Source organism: Grammomys surdaster, unplaced genomic scaffold (assembly GCF_004785775.1).
Source record: "Grammomys surdaster isolate TR1022 unplaced genomic scaffold, NIH_TR_1.0 242, whole genome shotgun sequence".
NCBI lineage: Eukaryota > Metazoa > Chordata > Mammalia > Rodentia > Muridae > Grammomys > Grammomys surdaster.
Genome location: NW_021604687.1, coordinates 6,343,360 through 6,363,428, shown reverse-complemented (window position 1 = coordinate 6,363,428; position 20,069 = coordinate 6,343,360). Strand labels below are relative to the sequence as shown.

General features: G+C 35.8%; 1 protein-coding gene across 5 annotated transcripts in view; it reads left to right on the top strand.

Moving 5' to 3' along the window:
• Positions 1-20,069, top strand: part of Kmt2c (lysine methyltransferase 2C) — a 207,847-nt gene that overhangs the window by 88,769 nt on the left and 99,009 nt on the right. For 4 of the 5 annotated variants that reach the window (XM_028774733.1, XM_028774728.1, XM_028774729.1 and 1 more), the window contains exons 7-13: positions 1,910-2,072; positions 8,401-8,572; positions 9,797-9,911; positions 16,698-16,867; positions 17,469-17,620; positions 18,080-18,193; positions 18,961-19,038. In XM_028774733.1, coding sequence (XP_028630566.1) covers positions 1,910-2,072; positions 8,401-8,572; positions 9,797-9,911; positions 16,698-16,867; positions 17,469-17,620; positions 18,080-18,193; positions 18,961-19,038 — 964 coding nt within the window. The remainder of the gene's footprint in view (positions 1-1,909; positions 2,073-8,400; positions 8,573-9,796; positions 9,912-16,697; positions 16,868-17,468; positions 17,621-18,079; positions 18,194-18,960; positions 19,039-20,069) is intronic. The other variant, XM_028774730.1, reaches the window with a different exon arrangement.

Sequence of the window (20,069 nt, the reverse complement as noted above, 5' to 3'; positions counted from 1 at the left end):
ATAGCCAGCGACTTTGCTGTTTATTAAAGTTTGTTTGTTGTTTATCAGCTGCAGAATTTCTCTGGAATTTTTGGGGTCACTTATGTATGCTATTATATCATCTGTGAATAATGATACCTTTATTCTTTTTTGCCAATTTGTATCTCCTTGTTGTCTTTTGTTGTCGCATTGTTTTAGCTAGCACTTTGAGTACTATATTGAATAGAGGGGGGAGAGTGGGCATCCTTGTCCCCAATTTTAGTGGGATTGCTTCAAATATGTCTCCATTTAATTTGATATTGGCTATTGGTTTGCAGTAAATTGCTTTTATTATGTTTAGGCATGGGCCTTGAATTCCTGCTCTAATACTTTTAACATGAAAGGGTATTATTTTGTCAGATGTTTTTTCTGTATCTAAGGAGACGATCATGTGATTATGTCAATGGTTTTTCATATATTGAGCCAACCTTATTTCCCTCGGATGAAGCCTACTTGATCGTGGTGAATGATGGTTTTGATGTGTTCTTGGATTTGGTTTGCAAGAATTTTATTGAGTATTTTTCATCAATATACATAAGCAAAATTGGTCTCTCTTTTGGTTGCATGCTTGTGTGGTTTAGGTATCAAGAGTAATTGTGGCTTCATAGAATGAATTAGGTAGTGTCTTCTGTTTTTATTTTATGGAATAGTTTGACAAATATTGGTATTAGGTCTTCTTTGAAGGTCTGGTAGAATTCTGCACTAAATCCATCTGTCCCTGGGCCTTTTTTGGTTTGGAGGTTTTAAATGACTTCTTCTCTTTCCTTAATGGATATGTGCCTCTTTAGATAGTTTACCTGCTCTTGGTTTAACTTTGGTATATGATAATCTGTCTAGAAAACCATCCATTTCATCTAGATTTTCCAGTTTTGTTGATTTTTTTTTAATTTCCTCCGTTTCTGTTGTTTTGTTTCTCTTTTCATTTCTGGTTTTGTTAATTTGGATACTGCCTCTGGGCCCTTTAGTTAGTTTGGCTAGGAGTTTATCTATTTTGTTGATTTTTCTCAAAAAACCAGCTTTTGGGTTTGTTGATTCTTTTAATTGTTCTTTTTGTTTCTATTTGGCTAATTTCTGATCCATGAGCAGGGGAAAAATTTCCACCTTCTGTTATGTTCCTCAGTTTCTTCAGAGACTTTAAGTTTTTGTCATACAAGTCACTTGCTCGGTTAGTTACACCAAGATGTTTTATTTGTGGCTAATATACATCTTCTATTATTATTATATTATAAAGGATGTTGTTTCCCTAATTTCTTTCTCAGCCTGTTTATTGTTTGTATACATGAGGGCTACTGATTTTTTGAGTTAATTTTATATACAGCCACTTTGCTGAATGTGTTTGTCAGCTATAGTTCTGTGGTAGAATTTTTGGGGTTACTTATAAATATACTATCACATCATATCTTGAATAGTAATACCTTGAATTCTTCCTTTTGAATTTGTAGCCCCTTGATCTCCTTTAGTTGTCTTATTGCTATAGCTAGGACTTTAATACAATGTTGAATAGATAGGGAGAGAGTGGACAACCTTGTACCTGATTTTAGTGGAATTATTTTAAGTTTCTCTTCATTTAATTTGATGATGGCTATTGGCTTGCTTTATATTGCCTTTATAGTGTTTAGGTATGCACCTTTGTATCTCTGATTTCTCCAAGACTTTTATGGATTTTCATATATTGAACCATCCCTGCATCTCTGGGATGAAGCCTACTTTATCCTAGTGGACTATGTTTTTTGATGTGTTTCTGGACTTGGTTTGTGAGTATTTTATTGGGTATTTCTGCATCTTTTTTTTTTTTTAAGACAGATTGTTTCAGTGGTAAGATAAAGATATTTTTTCATGTCTTCTTAACCCTCCTCAAAGTTTTGTAAGTCATTTCTTTTTCTCTTTTCAGCGATGTGCATTTTGCAAACACCTTGGAGCCACTATCAAATGCTGTGAAGAGAAGTGTACCCAGATGTACCATTACCCATGTGCTGCAGGGGCTGGCACCTTTCAGGACTTTAGTCATTTCTTCCTTCTCTGTCCAGAACACATCGACCAAGCTCCTGAAAGATGTAAGTTTACACATGCAGTTGTAAATTTACTTAGGTACTTATTTAAGACATCACATGTGAATTTGGAGAGTTACTTTACTTGTATTGAAAGGTAATAATACGAAATTCTCAGTCCCAGCATTTGAGAGGCAGAGGGATTTGGATCTACAAATTTTAATCCAGTCTGGATAGTCTAACAGAGTGAGTTCCAAGACAGCCAGGGCTACACAGATAAACCCTGTCTCAAAAAAGAAAACAAATAAACAAAACAAAAACAAAAAAATTGATATTTAGAAGATATTTTACAATCCTAGTGGCCTACGAATTTTTTGCTGTATGGCCCTCCTCTCTCCCCCAGGGTCTTGCTGTGTAGCCCTGGCTGTCCTAGACCTCATAGGTGATCCGCTTGCCTCTGCCTTTCAACTGCTGGTCTTATAGACTGTATCTCTAGATCCAGTTTGTTGTATGTTTTTGAGTGGAAAGCTATGACCAGTAGATTTTTTGTTATTAAATTTTTTAAGTATAGAATAGAGTTTATTCAGGACATGGGGAGGGGAGTTGAAAGTATAATAGAGCCAGAGAGAGGCAGAGAGAGTGAGTAGAGAAGCAGAGGCCGGCCGTGAGCAGGTAGAGGAAGAAGGGGGAAGGGAATGGGGACAGCTGGTATTAATTTTAAAAAGGTTATTTTCTCTAATATTCAACACTTTCATATTTTAAAAAATGTTTTAAGGCATTTTAGAAGACACACTGAGGACATAGTATTTTTTAACATTTTTAAAGAAAAGAATTCACTTAAAGGTTGAATAGTGTTCAGTGTCTTTTACAGAAGAACAGTGTCAGTGGGACAATGTAAAACTGATTCAGTGTTGGCCAGAATGTTATCTCTAGGAACATCACACACTTGCTGACATCTTGTTCATGAACTCTATAGACCTATCTCTAGTGCTGCTTCACAGCCCTTCCATCTTGCATATCTCTAATCTGCAGTCCTGGGTTTTTGCTTTCTTTTCCACTAGTGTTTTATAACAATATTAAAATGTTTTATGTTTGAGTTTTAATGAGCACAGAACATTATAATTTCTTTTTACTTTATCACTAACCAAAGATCTGCTTTTTTCCTATGGATAGAACTGATACATATTTTGCTTAAAATTTTAATTTATGTTATGTATATGTGTACATATGGTGTGTGAGAATCAGAGGACTACTTTGTGCAGTCAGAGGTTTTAATTTTATTTTTAGATGGGTTCTAGGTTTGAATTTTTCTACCAGGCTTTTCACAGCAAGTGTTTTTTACCTCTTGAGTCATTTGTCAGCTGAAGAGCATGCACACGTAAGGAACATCTTTCTTTTCTCCTAGAAAATTTAATTTTCAGTTTCTGAAGTCTTCATGATGGCTTACTTCATGATTATTATTTTCATTCTCTTTTACGTTTCCTTTTACCTGTTAGCTTTTATCCACGTCTTACCAGTGTATTAATCTTTTAATCCAGGCCCGTCTCTGTGCATGTATTTAGCCATGTTTTTTTGTTTGTTTGTTTTTCGAGACAGGGTTTCTCTGTATAGCCCTGGCTGTCCTGGAACTCACTCTGTAGACCAGGCTGGCCTCCAACTCCACCTGCCTCTGCCTCTGCCTCCCAAGTGTTGGGATTAAAGGTGTGTGCCACCACTGCCCGGCCTTTAGCCATGTTTTTAAGACATGTTTTTTCTTTCTTTTTCAGGTTTAAGAAGTACAAATATAGCTAATTAAGGTTTAACTTAAAGTAATTCCAAATAGCTAGATTAACATGATCACTGACTCGCCTTTTTGTCATTGTTTTGCATCTAGTTTTATCTATAGTCAGAGTTACTTTTTGTCTACAATGTAATCATGCTTTTTATTCACTATGAAGACTTAACTTATAGCTAAAGCAAACTGTAATTTCAAATTATATTTAAACTAATAACTTATTTAAAATTTTAACAATGTTTTATGTTATGCTTATTAAATCTGGAAGAGAAAGAACTTTCATACACAGCTGTGGCTATGAGGATTATTTATGTAGTTAATTATTTTTTAGAAATTTAAGTAATTAATTGTGCCATTGTTTCTTCTGATGGTCACATTCTGCATGTTTACTGTTAATGGTTACTGGAGTTCACTCAGTTCATAAAAGTATGAACTGTAAGAACTGACATAACCTGTCGTTAATATTGTGATGATGAGAGACCATGCTGGCATAAAAAGTTAAGAGGAATACTGAGGTCACTGGTTCTGTGCCTTCTTCCAAAGTAGACATAAGGAGACTCATAAAATACATGAATGACAGAATGAAGCCAAGGTTTAATATGGAAATTTGGCAAGGGAAGTATAGATAGTAGCAGTATGACAGCAATCGTGAGTGAGGGTGATACTCCTTTCCCAAAATTTGTACTTGGTGACCATTCTAAAAAGTAATACAAATAAATAAAATGTTAGTACTTAATCTGGTTCATAGTATTATTTTAGGATTAGTGGATACTACCTGTTAGAGAGAAAATAGTAAAAAAATTGCATCAAAGTAGCAGCCTGGTAGTATAAACATACTCTGCAAAGCTATTCTCTTCTTTTCTTTCTTTCCTTCTCTTTAAGCCACAGGTATAAAACCAGTGCCCAGTAAAGTGAATTCTATTCCCTGGAAATCTTAAACACTGCACTGTAAATGTACAACTATCATCTGCCACATGCACTCACATGGATTTGGGGATGTGGGCACATTTGCCTAGTGGAGGATAGAGATTGGTGTGGTTGTATTCCACTATTGATCTTTACCTTATCTTTTGAGACAGTCTCTCACCGAATCAGAACTTAAATGGTTGGGTAGACTGGCTAATCAGTGGCGATCCATCTGTTTTTCCGGCATGTCTGTTGCCCATCTTTACTCCAGCCCCAAGCTGCAGACATGACAATACCATTTGCCTTCTTTCTTGACTGGCAGGACACTGCCGTGTGGTTTGACTATCAAGTCATCCCTTGAAGAACAATTATTGATGCTATCCAGTATACTGAAAAGAAAGGTCAGAGAACTCCAGGAATTTAGGATTTTATCCATGGTGCACATGTTAAAACCAAGAATGGCTGTGCATTTCTTTTCATAATGCTTTTTGCTAATACTGTAGTCTTTCACTTCACATTGATGGGTTTCTTTGAAAAGATATGGTTATTAAGGAGCTACTGAGAAAACAGTGTAAAATAAACAGCAGTCTCTTCAATAGCGATATCTAGGAGTTGTTACGGAGTGAGTTTGAGTGGATAGTACTGTGTTGGTGATAGAAATGTAATGTGAGCAATATACATAATTTAGTAGCATGTATTATTTTATTTACCTTATTTTAAAAATACCAATATTTTAACATGTAATCAATACAAAAGTTTTAGATACTTGGCTTGTTTTCCTATGGTGGTTTTGGAATTCCACATTTAGTGTACATCTCAATGAACATAACTATCAGCCAGTCAGTATTTACTGTGGCAAGTTAGAGCTGTAGAGTAGCAAACGCTAGGCAGTTTTACAGATTTTTAATCAGTATTTCTGAAAAACTAGTATTAAGTTAAAATGAATATCTGATTGTCAATTGCTTCTCAATTTAAAAAAAATTAAAGTGGAAAAATGAAAGATTTCCTTTAAAATTTTTATGGGTGCATACTAACACTTTCTTAATATTAAGGAAAATACACCATCCTCCATTGTAAATGAGATTATTACTGTACTTCTATTTTTAAAATAATCACTTATTTTAAGTTCCTGACAATTAAAGAATCACTTAAAAGTGATTTGAAAAGTGAACCTTCACCTTAAAATAATTTAAATAAGACTTATCCTGAGTTATTGGATGTACAAGGTAGAAATGATAAGCTTCCTGTCTTTCAAGGCTATCGGGTTGTAGTTATTTAACAGAAGTTTCTTTAAAGCATACAAGGAAAAGGAACATTCAGTTAAATTCCATGCTTTCTTTTAGATTAAAAAGGAGGTATTTTGATGTGTGCGCGCGCGCTCGTGTGTGTGTGTGTGTGTGTGTGTGTGTGTGTGTGTGTGTAAATTGTGGTACTTCTGTGGCAGTTTATAAGGAAGTGTCATACGTATTTCAAACTGACTCTGCCTTAGCTGTGCAGCTGAGGCCAGTCTTGGAATTTTGTTCCTTTTGCTTCTACCTCTTATATGCCTAGATTACAATCATATGCCATCCTTTGATCGGCTCTTTTAAAAAGTTAATAGTTTATTTTCTGTTCATGTTTATGTGTGGCATTCATGTAGAGTGGTGTGCGTGTGTGGGTGCGTGCATGCGTGCGTGCGTGCGTGCGTGGGTGCGTGTGTGAAGCCAGAGGGCCATTTGTATTGTGGTTGGTTCTCTCTCTTTCACCATCTAGGTTTCAGGAATTGAGTTAACATCAGCCAATCTGAGCAGCAAGCACCTTTGCCAGTTAAGCCATCCTGCTGGCCCTGTTGATTGGTTCTTAATTTAAGCTGAACATGATGATTACTCTTAGGATTTTGAAATTGTGCTTTGGATATCCGGGTTATGTTTTAGAGAGAATAGAATCATAAGGAGGGATGATTTTACTTAGAAGTTCTTACAGTACTAAGAAACTATTATAGGCTAAACTGTAAAAACCGAAGAAAAATATATAGATAATTTAATAAAAAGAATTTGGATCTGGTGAAGTGTCCTAGGATAGGGAGATATTGTTAGCAAAATGATTTTAAAGTTTGTTTTTTTCCATTCTTTTGAAAAATGGAATATCTATCTATCCATCCATCCACACATTTTATTTTAGAAGTGCTGAGTTTTAGTACTTTTAGAACATTTGGTGTTGAGCTGCGTAAGCCTTGACAGTGTAGGGATGATAATACAGATTTTTGAGCATCAGCATTTAATGAACATCAAAGGAGATGATGCAAGCGCAGGAGAGATGTTGAGGAGTTCGTATGGAAAGATGAAGATGGGCTCGAGGGCTTCCAGTATTCAGAGATTGTGCAAAGGAGGCACAGGCCCCCACCAAATGCTCTAGGGACCCTAAGGAGAAACTGAGGAGTTGCCATGGAAAGCAAATGTGGGTGTAGAGTGATAAGCCTTGTACATTTTGCTAAATGTTAATAAGGTGCAGTCTAAAATGTAACTATTGGATTTCATGTGGTTATTGTTAACCTTTCTAAGGTGGCTTCAAGTATGGGGTGGTTATGTAGCTAGACTTTCTGTCAGGTGCCACCTGCTGTCCAGGACTTGTTTTGTAGTTCCTCCATTCTAGAAATTGTCCTTACATTTTAAAAAGACTGTAAAAAAACAACTAAGTCTCTATTACAGAGACTGCTATGACTTAGAGAATCTATTTATTATAGCCCTTAGCAGGAAGATGTTCTTGACTTCTAGTATATGTAATGGAAATAGATTACCACTTAGTTTCACGATGCTTGATCTGCAAAGGTAGAAAGTGCCTTTAGCTGAGTGGATTAGGTTAGACTGGCTCAACTTTGGACAAAAGAGGAAACCTTGCTTTGTCAAACTTGTTATATGGAATATCTACATTATTAGCATTGGTATGCTTTTAGAATACCTCATTTCTCTTTCTATATTGTAATGTGCATAGGTTTATTTGTATTTTGGGCAAAGGCACGATTTATTCTTATGTTTTGTTATATATAGCAAACAAACTCTTAATCTATTTTAGGCATGGATATTATCTAATAGTATGTTGATTTTAATGTTGTTGTAACTAGAAATCAATGTGCTTGAGTATATAATTAGTCTATGAATTGTTGTATTTGTGTGTGTGTGTGTATGTCCTTTATCAATAATATTCTACATAAGATATATTTTAATATTAAGAAAACCTCCAAGTTGATTGGAGTAGTCTGTTTTCAATTAAGAAACACATTAATCTAATTGATATTCACATTCTAATTTTGTATTATTTGATTTTAAGTTGCCAAGAATTTAATATGAATAAAATATTTAATTTTAATACTCCAAGTGTCTGTGTTGATTTTTTTCCCCCTTCCATTTCATTGTTTGGTTCTTTCTAGTGCATGTACAGAGCATCAACTAAATGACCTGCATTGCCTTTCATATTAAAAGTATACAATTAAATAAAAATTTCTTAAGTCTCGAGTAGATATTGGCAAAAGTACATGATTAAATTTCATATGATTAGACTTAAATTATAATACACTATAGTGTTATAAGTGAAACCTCATTCTTACTTGGCAAAATGTGGATAACTTCAAATGTCTGATAGAGTCCATGTAAATTCCCTTCAATTAATTTTAAACTATTAATTTAGAAAGATATTAAATTATAACACAATAATTTCATTATTTGCTGTTAATTATAGCAAAGGAAGATGCAAACTGTGCGGTGTGTGACAGCCCGGGAGATCTCTTAGATCAGTTCTTTTGTACCACTTGTGGTCAGCACTACCATGGGATGTGCCTGGATATAGCTGTTACGCCATTAAAGCGTGCCGGTTGGCAGTGTCCTGAGTGCAAAGTGTGCCAGAACTGCAAGTAAGTTTCTTATTTCAACTCAAGGGTTTGTACTGAGTCCCAGTGACACCTGCTGTGAGGTATTAAAAGTTTATGAGCTATGATAAAGGTTGTTTATGCTGTAAGCTATAGTCACACTAATTTCACCATGTATGTCTACTAGACATTTACTAACTTTTCCATTATTTTGAGGCGTATCTAAATAGAACTCATTGTGCTTACAATTTTTTAATAAATGATACTATTTCAAAGGAAAGATTAGAAAAAAACTTTTACTGAGTTGAGTTAATAGGATAATGAAGCAGTAACTGTAGAAATAAGTTTTAAACTTTGAGCCTCCAAATCCAGTGTTATGTTTGAATTTCCATTCTAGGATACATAATTTCTACTGACTAATGTTCCTGTACAATCTTGATGTTCATCTTCTAGTAGATTCAATTCAGTATAGTTCAAACAAAGCATGGTGTGGAAATTAAGCATTTTTTTATTGTATTTCATTCATTATTCATTATTATATTCATTATTAATTATTGTATTTCATCCCTTGGCTATTTCTTCACTCTCTCCTGTAATTTTCCCAGCCCAATTATATAGTTAGTGTAGCATTTTGAGAGTGTTATGTGCATCTTCAGTGATACATAAATGATTGCAAACACAGCATATTTGTAACTAGGAAAAAGTAAAGCTCAGTGCTGCCCTGGTAAGTCTGATTTACTGGCTATTTCAGAAGAGCAGTCAGAAGCAGTATCTTAGAATCATGAAGTAATTCAGCCTGTTTGCTTTCATACTTTGCTAGAATTTAGAAAGAAGATCAGTTAACATTTATTTGATAATTTGTATGTGTACTTAATGTCTCTTGAGAAGGGGTGCAAAAACTTAAAGGGAGGAATGGCCTCAAGCTTATTCATATAGTAGAAGTCCTCAAAGATAAAACATGGTAGAGTTTGTTAAATTGAGTAACAACTGGAAATCTTGGGTAAAGGATGAATATTAGAATATAGAATGTTATGATGAAAGGTTTTTGCTGTACTACCTCCTCCTCTGTAGGAATCTACAGTTGACTAAGGGAAGCTAACCATAGGAGAAAGGATGATCTTTCTGGAGTCATGAAGGATGTAGTCTCTTTCATAGCCTATACAAAGAAGGGACACTGAAATGATTATGGATTGTACAATTTTTAGGATTGTTTTCATGCATATTTATGAGAACACAAAGGTTTACAGATACTGCTATCTTATTTTGTAGACAATCAGGAGAAGATAGCAAGATGCTGGTGTGTGATACATGTGACAAAGGGTACCATACTTTTTGTCTTCAACCTGTTATGAAATCAGTGCCAACCAATGGCTGGAAATGCAAAGTAAGTGGTTTCTTAATTTGTTTGTTTTTTTTTAGATAACCTCTATCTTTATTGCATAGAGAGCTGACACCATATTCCTGTTCAAACCTATTATCATCATTCCTATAAGAACAGCTTTTAAAATTTCTTGATGTATAATTGACATGTACTAAATATATATTTTAAAAAGTCTGTAATTTGACACAAGCATTTTACTGTGGAGCCATCATTAAAATTAGCCTTTTTCATTAGCTGAAAAAGCTTCCTGATGCTTCTTGGAAACTTTTTCTTGATTGTTCGCATTCTTCTCTTATTCCCCAGGTAGTGTTGCTTTTCTTATTATTGATTACTGTTCACACTCTACAAGTTTGTGGGAATGCTTTAAATAGTTTATATTCTTTAGAGGGGAGCCTTTATGACTCAGTATAATTGTTTTTACACACACACACACCTTTATTTCCTTTTTTCTGTTTTTCTAAACCATCTATTGACAAAAATTTGGGTTGTTTATAAATTGGGGCAGGTAGTAAAATGTATGAATTTATCAACTAACTTTTTGTATGATGTTTTATGAAAGTACTTACGTTCTAAAATTGGATTATTATACATATGAGGAAACTGAAAAACATATGTTTTAAATTTTATTAGATTGTAGCCTAGAGATAAAATACAGTGTGTTTAAATTGATTCCCACCTTTGTGGGAATTTCACCAACTATTCTATTTGCAAATATACCTGTTAATTGTACGTTTACTTGTCTGTACACTTGTGTTAAATACTTACAGTGGTGCAATTTTGTGGATCTACCTACCCTGTGGTAGGTAGTTTTAAATAAGTAATTATTGACTCTGACATTAACTTTTTAGATCCTTTCTAAGTGTCTGTCTCTGAGATAGAGTCTTGGGTCGCTCAGGCTGTCCTAGAAGTCATCAGCCTCTTGCCTTCTCTTTGATGTTCAAGGTATATTCATACCCATTATGCCAGGGTCTCTTGCTTTGGGGTTTAGAGAAGCTCTATGAATATTTCTTCTATTCTTTAAACTGGTGTTTTGATCCAATAGGTCACTTTTGAAGACCTGTTTGCATAGTAAGCCTTATATTTTACTTTTATTGGACACTCAGTTTCATCCAAATTGACTGTTTAAATGTAGAAGCGGACATAGGTTACTGGAGTGTAGAGTTTGTTGAATCTCTGTCTCATGGATACAGTATGGAGTGTTGTTTCTTTTTTTTTTTTTTTTATTTCACATGGAAAATGTTAGCATTTAATTAACCCCCGGAGTGGCTTTTAAGCCACCAGAATACAGGCACCTCCAACCTTTATCTTCTCTTCAGCTCTTCTGCTGAAGAATTCGGCCTTCACGATGACAGTTGCTTAGGGAGCTTTCCCTTGCCCAGAACTTTGTAGTAGCCGGATCGCACATCAATTACGGAAGCAGCTCCAGTCTTGTCTTGTTTTTGGCTGCGTTGACCCGCGTCTGCTCGCTGACCAATGTCCGTAATTTATCCAGGTTGACAGTTGGGCAAAAGCTCTGGTTCCTCTTCAAGTGGTAACGCCTCATACCAACTTTCCCGAAGTAACCTGGATGATGTTTGTCAAAGTTGATCCTGTGGTGGTGCGTGCCTCCAGCATTCCCGAGGCCTCCTGGGTACTTCGGTGCTTACCGATGCGGCCGTGGCAGTGGTGGCCGTGGCTCAGGTGGTCTTGCTCAGCATGGCATGGCGGTGGCAGAAAGGAAAGAGGGGGGGGAGTGTTGTTTCCTATTCCTGTTGCTTAGACAGCTTTGTTGACGTTTCCATTTCCTTCCTTTTGATTATTATATCCCCCCCCCTTTAGTATTTTTCCCTCCCTTTCCTCACTCTGTTTCCTCCAGGGTCTTCCTTTTGTAGCTCAGTGTGGCTTAGTGTTTCTGCTGCCTCAACTTCTATTACAGGGATCACAGGTGTATTGTGATGCCTATTAGCTCTAATGTGTCTATGAAAAAGTTCCAGGTCTTTGGTTTTTTTGTTGTTTGGTTTGGTTCGGCTCTTGAGCTATCTTCTGTGATTCTTGTCCTGTTGGCCCATTAAAGAAAGGCCGTATTGTTTCTCTACTCCTTGCTTCATTGTCCAGCATATTGTGTCTTTGGTGTTTCCCTGTGTGGGGATGGAGTGATGCTGTGGAAGCTCGGGGCTGCTGGGATGGTGAGTGTGCTGGACCCCACCGCACAGAGCTGGGGTGGCCTGTGGACTGAGCTGCCTTGAGCAGGGCTCTTTGGGACTGTGCCCACTTTGGAACTGCTTCTAAGTGCTTTTCACACTTTTTAAGGCAAGAAGGATAAGAAAGGTGCTTAGGCCGTAAGTGTGGTGGTGTAGCAGTGGATGAAGCACAGAGGAAACAGCTCTCTCATGGGGCCGACTGGAGGCTGCATTCTATCTAGTGTTCTGGAGAGCCCCGGTGAACTCTATTAGGTAGCAGCTGGAATGATATGTGAGTGATGGAGTGTGAACAGAAGAGTTCATCACCTGGAGAACGAGATGCTTTAAGTAACTCTGCTTCGCTTTGCCTACCTGGGAGGTCGAGTCTGTGGGCTGAAGATCTTACTGTCTTGGTAGCTCCAGTTCCTTATCTGCCTGCATGAAAACCTGTTCCATGGTCTCTTGGTGGTCCAGTTAAGGAGAAAACCACACTGTCTGGAGTATTTATACTTTGACCTTCACTGTATGACTCTACTTGCCTTACAGCCTTTCTGAAATACAAAGATGAATTCATAAGTTTCTTTCCTTTCTGATGGAAACAGAATATTTAAGGTTATCAATTTACTTTTGACTGTAACGTTGGTTGCCCTGAGCCTATTTGTAACTGTGTGTAAACCTGACCTCTGTGTTCTAAAGTATGTTCATACTTTCGTTGCACTCTGTCAGAATTTAGTTGGTGTAGGGTTCTTGTTTTGTTCAGGAACAGATACCACAGTGTATAGTTTTATTTGGTCCAGAACTTGGTGGTAAATTTATAGGTTACTACAGCTTCCTCAGTTCTGGGACTGCTGGCCTGTGGGACGGGTTTTGCCTTTTAAGCAAATGCTTCTACACTTGTCATAGTGCCTTTAACACTGTGTGTTTGTTACTTTTTTGATAGATAAAATCTTTTTGCTGCATATTTTGACTATCTGATTAAAAAAAATCGCTTTTTTGTTTTTATCAATTCTTGTGTTTTCCTTCATTAAATACACACACACACACACACACACACACACACACACACACACACACACGGCTTTAACTTAGCAAACAGATTGGTCCAGTGTCTTATTAGTGTAAAAATACTCAACTCTGTAATTACCTACCACCTCTACCCCTTCTCCCCTTGGACCTTTACCCAGTAACATGAGTAAGTATCCAGTTTACCAATTGAATGTGTTTTTTTTTTCCTTTTACTTTACAGCCTTCTGTGACATTTCAAATGTACATTTTAAATGACTTAGAACTTAGCCATTTAGATTAGTAGAAATCAAAATGTTGGCTTTTTTTTGGCTTGATTAAATTAAATTATAAACCTTATTTTCATTGCAAAAATATATGTTTTATCTAACATGGTGATAACATGCTTGTATTAGGCAGGAGAATCACCAGTTCAAGGCCAGCTTGTGTTGCATGTTAAGAAAGAAAGCATTTATATCTTTCTGTAAATGCCAAGTTCACAACACTTGCAGTTTTTTTGTTTTGTTTTTGAATCTTTGTTTACCTCTTTATAAAATTTTTTTCTGAGAGAACTTTTTTTTACCCTATCACAGACTTTATACTCTAGAAACAGTTTTTTTTTTTTCGAGGCTTATGAGGTGAATTAGTGGGTACAGGCACTTGCATGGCAATCATGGGTACCTGTGTTTAATCCCCAGAATCTATACCACAGTGGGAGTGGGCTCTGTTCCACAGTATAGCCCTCTTTGTCTTCACTCACTCACCTCCTCTCTGTGCCCCCTTCCCTCTCTCTTTCTTTCTCTGTGTGTGTGAGTTTGTGTTGACTCCCTCTTTCTATGTTTCCACTCCCCGCCCCCCCCCCCCCCCCCCCCGTGTGTGTGTGTCCGTCCACTCTCTCCTCTCTCTGTGTCCACTCTTTCCCCCTCTCTCTGTGTTTACACTCTCCATCTTTCATAAACACACTGCCATTTAATCATTTATTTATTTCTGTTTATTTTTAAATTTAATTTTTATTCTTTTTGTTTGAGGACTTTGGAATTTTTACTTTTAGGTAATCCTTATGATTTATTTTGAGAACCTGACAGTGGCTCTGTACTGATTAGTTAGTTATGGCTGAAACATTTTGCCCACTAAGGTTTGGTAGTAAGGCCCTTTTACAGGACTGGAGAAGTGGTTTTGTTGTTTTATTTCTAATATTTTAAAATATTTACCTGTGTACATTTAGTTCTTTGTTTTCTTTTTAGACTTAGTAACAACTAGATAATTTTTGTTTCTTGCTCTCAAATATTATCTTCTTTGTTGTTCTCCTTACTTCTTGAAGTTGTTCGATTTCTGAACCTTTGAGCAGATGAAGTTAGGAAGGGGCATGTGTGCGTGTATTTACATGATCATGAACATTTACTCACATGTACACATAATGGGGAGTACTGCCCTTAAATGTCTTTTTGATTCATCCTGATTTTTTGCTTTCTTCTTTTGCAAAGACTTTCTTTCATAGTAAGAACTCTGAATTCAAGATCATACGTGCTTTCATTTAGTCTCTTAATAAAAATGAGTTGTTTGGGTTTTATTCCTCTTTCTTTTCTTTCAGATTTTTAAAAAATAATGTATAGGATTTTAACATTCTTTCCAAAAGTCAAAACTTTTACCAAATGTCTCCTGAGAGAATTGTCACTACTTTCTTCTTAGAACTTGTTCCCTGATTCTCCTAATCTCTTGTAAGTAGCTAATGTCATTGTTTTCCAGATTTCTCCTCCATTTGTGTTTTCTTACTTCCCCTTTTTATACTAAAGAGCACATTATAGACATCGTTTGCATATGTCCTTTTTATGTAAAATATTGGAAATTCTTCACATCGGATCTTAGTCGTTTTTTAACAGAGAAATTATATCTATTCAGAGACTTTTTAAAGAAGCATTTGCACAGTATGCTTCATTTTTGTGCTGCAGTTTATTTGACCAGTGTTTTGTGCTTTGATATTCAAGATGTTTCCAGTGTTTCATAGTACAAATGCTCCAGAGGTATGTAACTTTGTGTGCATGTAGATGTTTGAATTGTTGAGAGAAATTGCCACATAAATTCTTAGAATTACTACCTGAGGATTGTGTGTGTGTCTAGTTTTGATTTGTGCATTTTTTAGTGCCGACACTGAGAAGGCTGCTGCAGCATCTGTGCCAGGAGGGTCTTCTTATTCAGCTCTTGCATGTTTGCCTCACATGGTAGAAGATGAGAGCTCAATGTCCTTTCAGTCTTCATCTCTCTTATGAGTGAACATACTTGTTTCTTAATTATTTATTCATCTTTAATAGTCAATTTTTACATTTTTATTTGGCCGTTTAGTAAACATTTTGGCACTTTTGAGAGTTTTTAGAGAAGTATTATCATATATTGTTTGATGTACATGTTTTAATTAATTTGTCAGTTTGTCTTTTGTCTTGTAATCGTTCTTTGGTCCCTGCAAAAGAGTTACTCTTAGACAGTTTGATTGTGCAGTCCTGGCCGCTTTAGTCTCTAAGCTAACAAGGAGTAAACAGAACAGTACAGCAGCAGCATTCGCCATGGACAGAGCTACGATGAGGAGCCATATTCTTCAGAAATTTCTCCCTGGTCTCTACCTTCTCCTGTTAAAACACTTTGAGAATTTCATACAGTGTATTTCAGTCATATTCCCTCGACTTCTCCAATTCCTTCTGGGTCCTCTCCACTTCCCTCTACATTCAACTTTGTGTCTTCTTTCTTAAAGATCTAACTTGTACTGTTCATAAGTTCTTGGATATATGGCCTTTCACTGGCTTGTAGTCAGCTCCAGTGGAGCTACCACACTTGGTTTTCAGTGTCTCAGCTTTAGGTGTATTTCTTAACGTGGTTATCTGAATCTGGTGACTAAAATAGAGTCTGGCTTCTTTTTGATTTTTATTCCAGGTCTAAGATGAAGAAATATGCTCTGTTCTTTGAATCAACAGTTCCTTAGCTGTGGCTGAGTTTTTTCTTTATAATCCAGTTTATCTTTTTCTCAGCAAGCTTTATGTTTATCACACCCTCTTCTCCCAAGCCTGGGGAGAGGAACAAAAGATTTTACGAGCCAGAGGCAATAGACAGCTACAAGGTAACTAACTGTTTTCCATACACAGCAGATTATATATGAACTACCAGCAGTTGTTACTGCATGCACAAGACCTGCACAACATTAAGCCAGACAAAAAGCCCAACATGTAGAGGAGCCATAGACATGAAGTCCCTCCCACCCTAGCTGAGGAGCTATTGGCGATTGCTGACTCCAGGGAGAGGGAAAGTCAGTTTTCTTTAGGAGTGTCTGCCCTGGTGGAATGACTGCTTCTTTGTTTTAGGTTATATTTTATCCTTGAAATTTGGCTAATTATGTTTGTGGTTTCTTTCCTACATGCTTGCTTTCCAGAGTATCTTCAATCTCTATTTAAAACTTTCTCAAGGCTTTAGTGCAGTTTGTATGAGATGAGCTACCGTTTAAGACAGATTGCCTTTTCAAAAATAAATTGATGTGACGAGTGATGAATAATCCACAAATGTTTTGTTCATTCCCAAAAGATTTACATCTGAACTACAATTACAAATGTATAATAACTTTTTGTTTCTATTTTTCTTGGTCTAGAATTGCAGAATCTGTATAGAATGTGGCACACGATCTAGTGCTCAGTGGCATCACAACTGTCTGATATGCGACACTTGTTATCAACAGCAGGATAATTTATGTCCTTTTTGTGGAAAGTGCTACCATCCAGAATTACAGAAAGACATGCTCCACTGTAATATGTGTAAGAGGTAAGAGTGCTCCATTTAACTGCGTTGTCTGTTCTTTGGTTCTTGAGAACATTTGCTCTACTGTGTTGTTAAGCTTCTAGCCTTTTGTCATTCGTACAGACCCTTTTCTAGAGTGCTGTTGTAGGTAGAATTATGCCTCCCCCCCTTTTTTTTGAGATAAAGATTCACTGTGGCCTAGATCTTGCTGTGTAGACCAAGCTGGCCTCAGACTCCCAGAATTACTCTGTCCTGTGCCTCCCAAGTGTTGAGATTGAAGGCATGCTTCACAATACCCAGCAAATTATTATTGTTATTTTTAATCAATCTGATAGACATAAAGAAACAGAAAGGCAAAAGATAACACGAAAGATGAGAAATGAGCACTGGGAGAAAAATTCAACAGAAGGTAGTTTAAAAAAATATGTCAGTGTCACTCTAATTGTGTCCATAAGTGTCATGATCTTTTTTAAATCTTTTGGTGGTTTCTGACCCATGTAACCATCTTTTTCTTGTCATAACTCTCATCTTAACCATTCTCTTTTAAGTGAGTGACATCACTTTCCCCAGGTACTAATTCGACTTTAAATTAGAGGCTTTTATTTAAATATACTTATCACTACAGATGGGTTCACTTAGAATGTGACAAACCAACTGATCAGGAATTGGATTCTCAGCTCAAAGAAGAATATATCTGCATGTATTGTAAACACTTAGGAGCTGAGATAGATCCCTTACATCCAGTGAATGAAGTGGAGATGCCTGAACTACATCCAGGTAAAAAAAGTATGTGTGTGTGTGTGTGTGTGTACACACGTACTTTTTATGTTGATTAGTCACCAACATATTACTTCATTTATAATGAAGGAAGTTTTTGTATCAAATCCCATTGCATTTTCAGTTTTGCAAAACCCTCCTTCCTCTTTTGTCTTTTGTATTTGAAACAGTCTCACTGTGTAGACTATGTTAACCTTGAACTCATTAACCCCCTGTGTTAGCCTCCAAGTGCTTGCATCAGAAATGTGTACTACCACAGCTTTAGGTGTGATACACCTAAATAAATATTCACACACTAAAACTTGTAATGCTTTATAGTGTCCATGTTTTAAAATGTAAATATGCTTCTGATTAACGCAGTGATAATTTATCATTAAAATAAGAGCATAGTTCTTGGTTTTGATTTTAAGAGTGCAAAACTTCCCCTGAGGTAAAAAGAATTAATCATTTTTTGTTAAGATTATCCCAGTGGAATGGAGATTGAAGGTCCTGAAGATGAAGTGGTATTTCTGGAGCAGACAGTTAATAAAGATGCCAATGATCACCAATCCAGACCTGGAATTGTTCCAGATGGTAAGACTATAGTTTTGAAGATAATAGGTAGTATGCAAATATCTTCTTGGAAATTGTTTAAAGAGGAGTGTTTTAAGGCCTGGATATGTGACTCAGTTGCACAGAAGAGACTCTTAGAAAAAAAAAATCATCTCTGGGATAATTATATTTATAGTTCAGTTGTAATCTAGTCTTGTTAATAAATATGTACTTTGTTTAGGGACCAAGTAATTTTCATTAAAAAGCAATCCATTATATTCTTATAATTGTGAACTAAATTTATTGCAGATTATGAGGTATTTCTTTCACAGTTGTCTCAGTAGTGCTATTGAGGGTATTTTAAAGATTTTCAACTAAGTTTTTATAGTATTGATAATTACTTTACTGAACTTGTATAATTAGTAAAATTTCATATTTAGGGAAATTATTAAATTATGAGTTGTTCTAAATTTTTTTTGTAGATAAAGTTTTATGTTAAATTACATACTTTGAATGAATACATAAAATCTTGGAGTTTTTGAAGATTTTAAATGTCCACATTTTATAACTCATTAAAATTTATACTTTATACAGATTTAACTGGAGAAAATGAATGGATTCCTAATTAGTATATAAATGGATTCCTAATTGTATCTTTGTGTACAGCTACCTAATATAACAGTGAGTTTGTGCTCATTTTGGAAATTGGCACTTTATAGTAAAACTCATTCAGTCACTATAGAGACAGCAGTGTTAGAGAAATGTTGACTTCTTCCTTAAAGGTTCCATAATATGTTATTTGTTGCTAGCAGTTCAAGTGTACACTGAAGAGCCCCAGAAAAGTAACCCACTAGAAAGCCCTGACACAGTTGGTCTCATTACTTCTGGTAAGCTATATGTTAAGATTGTCTAATTTAATTGGATTACAAGATAATTGCCAAGTAAATTTTTTCAACTAGAATGACAATGAACAGGTCGTCTACGAAGGACTTACGGTTGTTCTGTATGATTAGTATAACAGATCTATTACTTGACATTTCTATCCTCATTCATAGCCTTTCATTAGAGAAGGAATGAAAAGTGAAGTTTCATTTTGGTGTCAGACCATATATTAATTGATTTTAAAGTATTAAATGAAGAATTTAATGCTTTGTTGATACAGCCTCTATGACATTTTAAATAAATGTCTCTTTTTCAGTAGCTCTCCATTGTAGGGCCACCTTAGCCTCATGCCAATTAATGCCTCAAGCCTTTCTCCTATGTAAGACCAGGCTAAATTTTGTTTACTTGTTGGTTTGTGTTTTGAGACAGGGTTCACTCTGTAGCCTAGGCTGACCTAGAGCTTACTATGTTGGTCAGGTTGGTTTTGAACTCTTAGAGATTTGCTTGTTTTTGTCTCCCAAGTGCTGGATTAAAGACATGTGACACCACAACCATCTTTAATAAATGAGCGCTCTAGTTTAAAGTTTACCAGTCACACACATATTTCAGTGTCTGACATAGTAACAGAATAGTCAAGATGAGTGTTTAAGACAGTACTAATGAGAATGAACAAGGATTATAACCCAGGATATGTCTGGATGGTTAACGTATGTAGATGATACTCACAGAAGTCCTCAGTGTGGCTAGAAAGTCCATCAGAAGCCAGAGCAGTGTCACAACTGTGTCTAGATTCTATCTTTATGTTCTATTCTAAGTCTGGCACTTCGCTTAGTATCTTTGATTTTTTTTTTAAAACTAGCTTTAAAAAGTTCAACTTTGCATACGTAATTTTTAGTCTGTAGGTGCTTAAATTATAAATATGTCATATGGATATAATAGAGATATATTAGTAGTTGAGTCTCTTCTTTTTTTTTTTTTTTTTAACCAGAAATTGCTTACTTTATGGATCTCACTAAGCCATTTTTTTAAAGGTCCA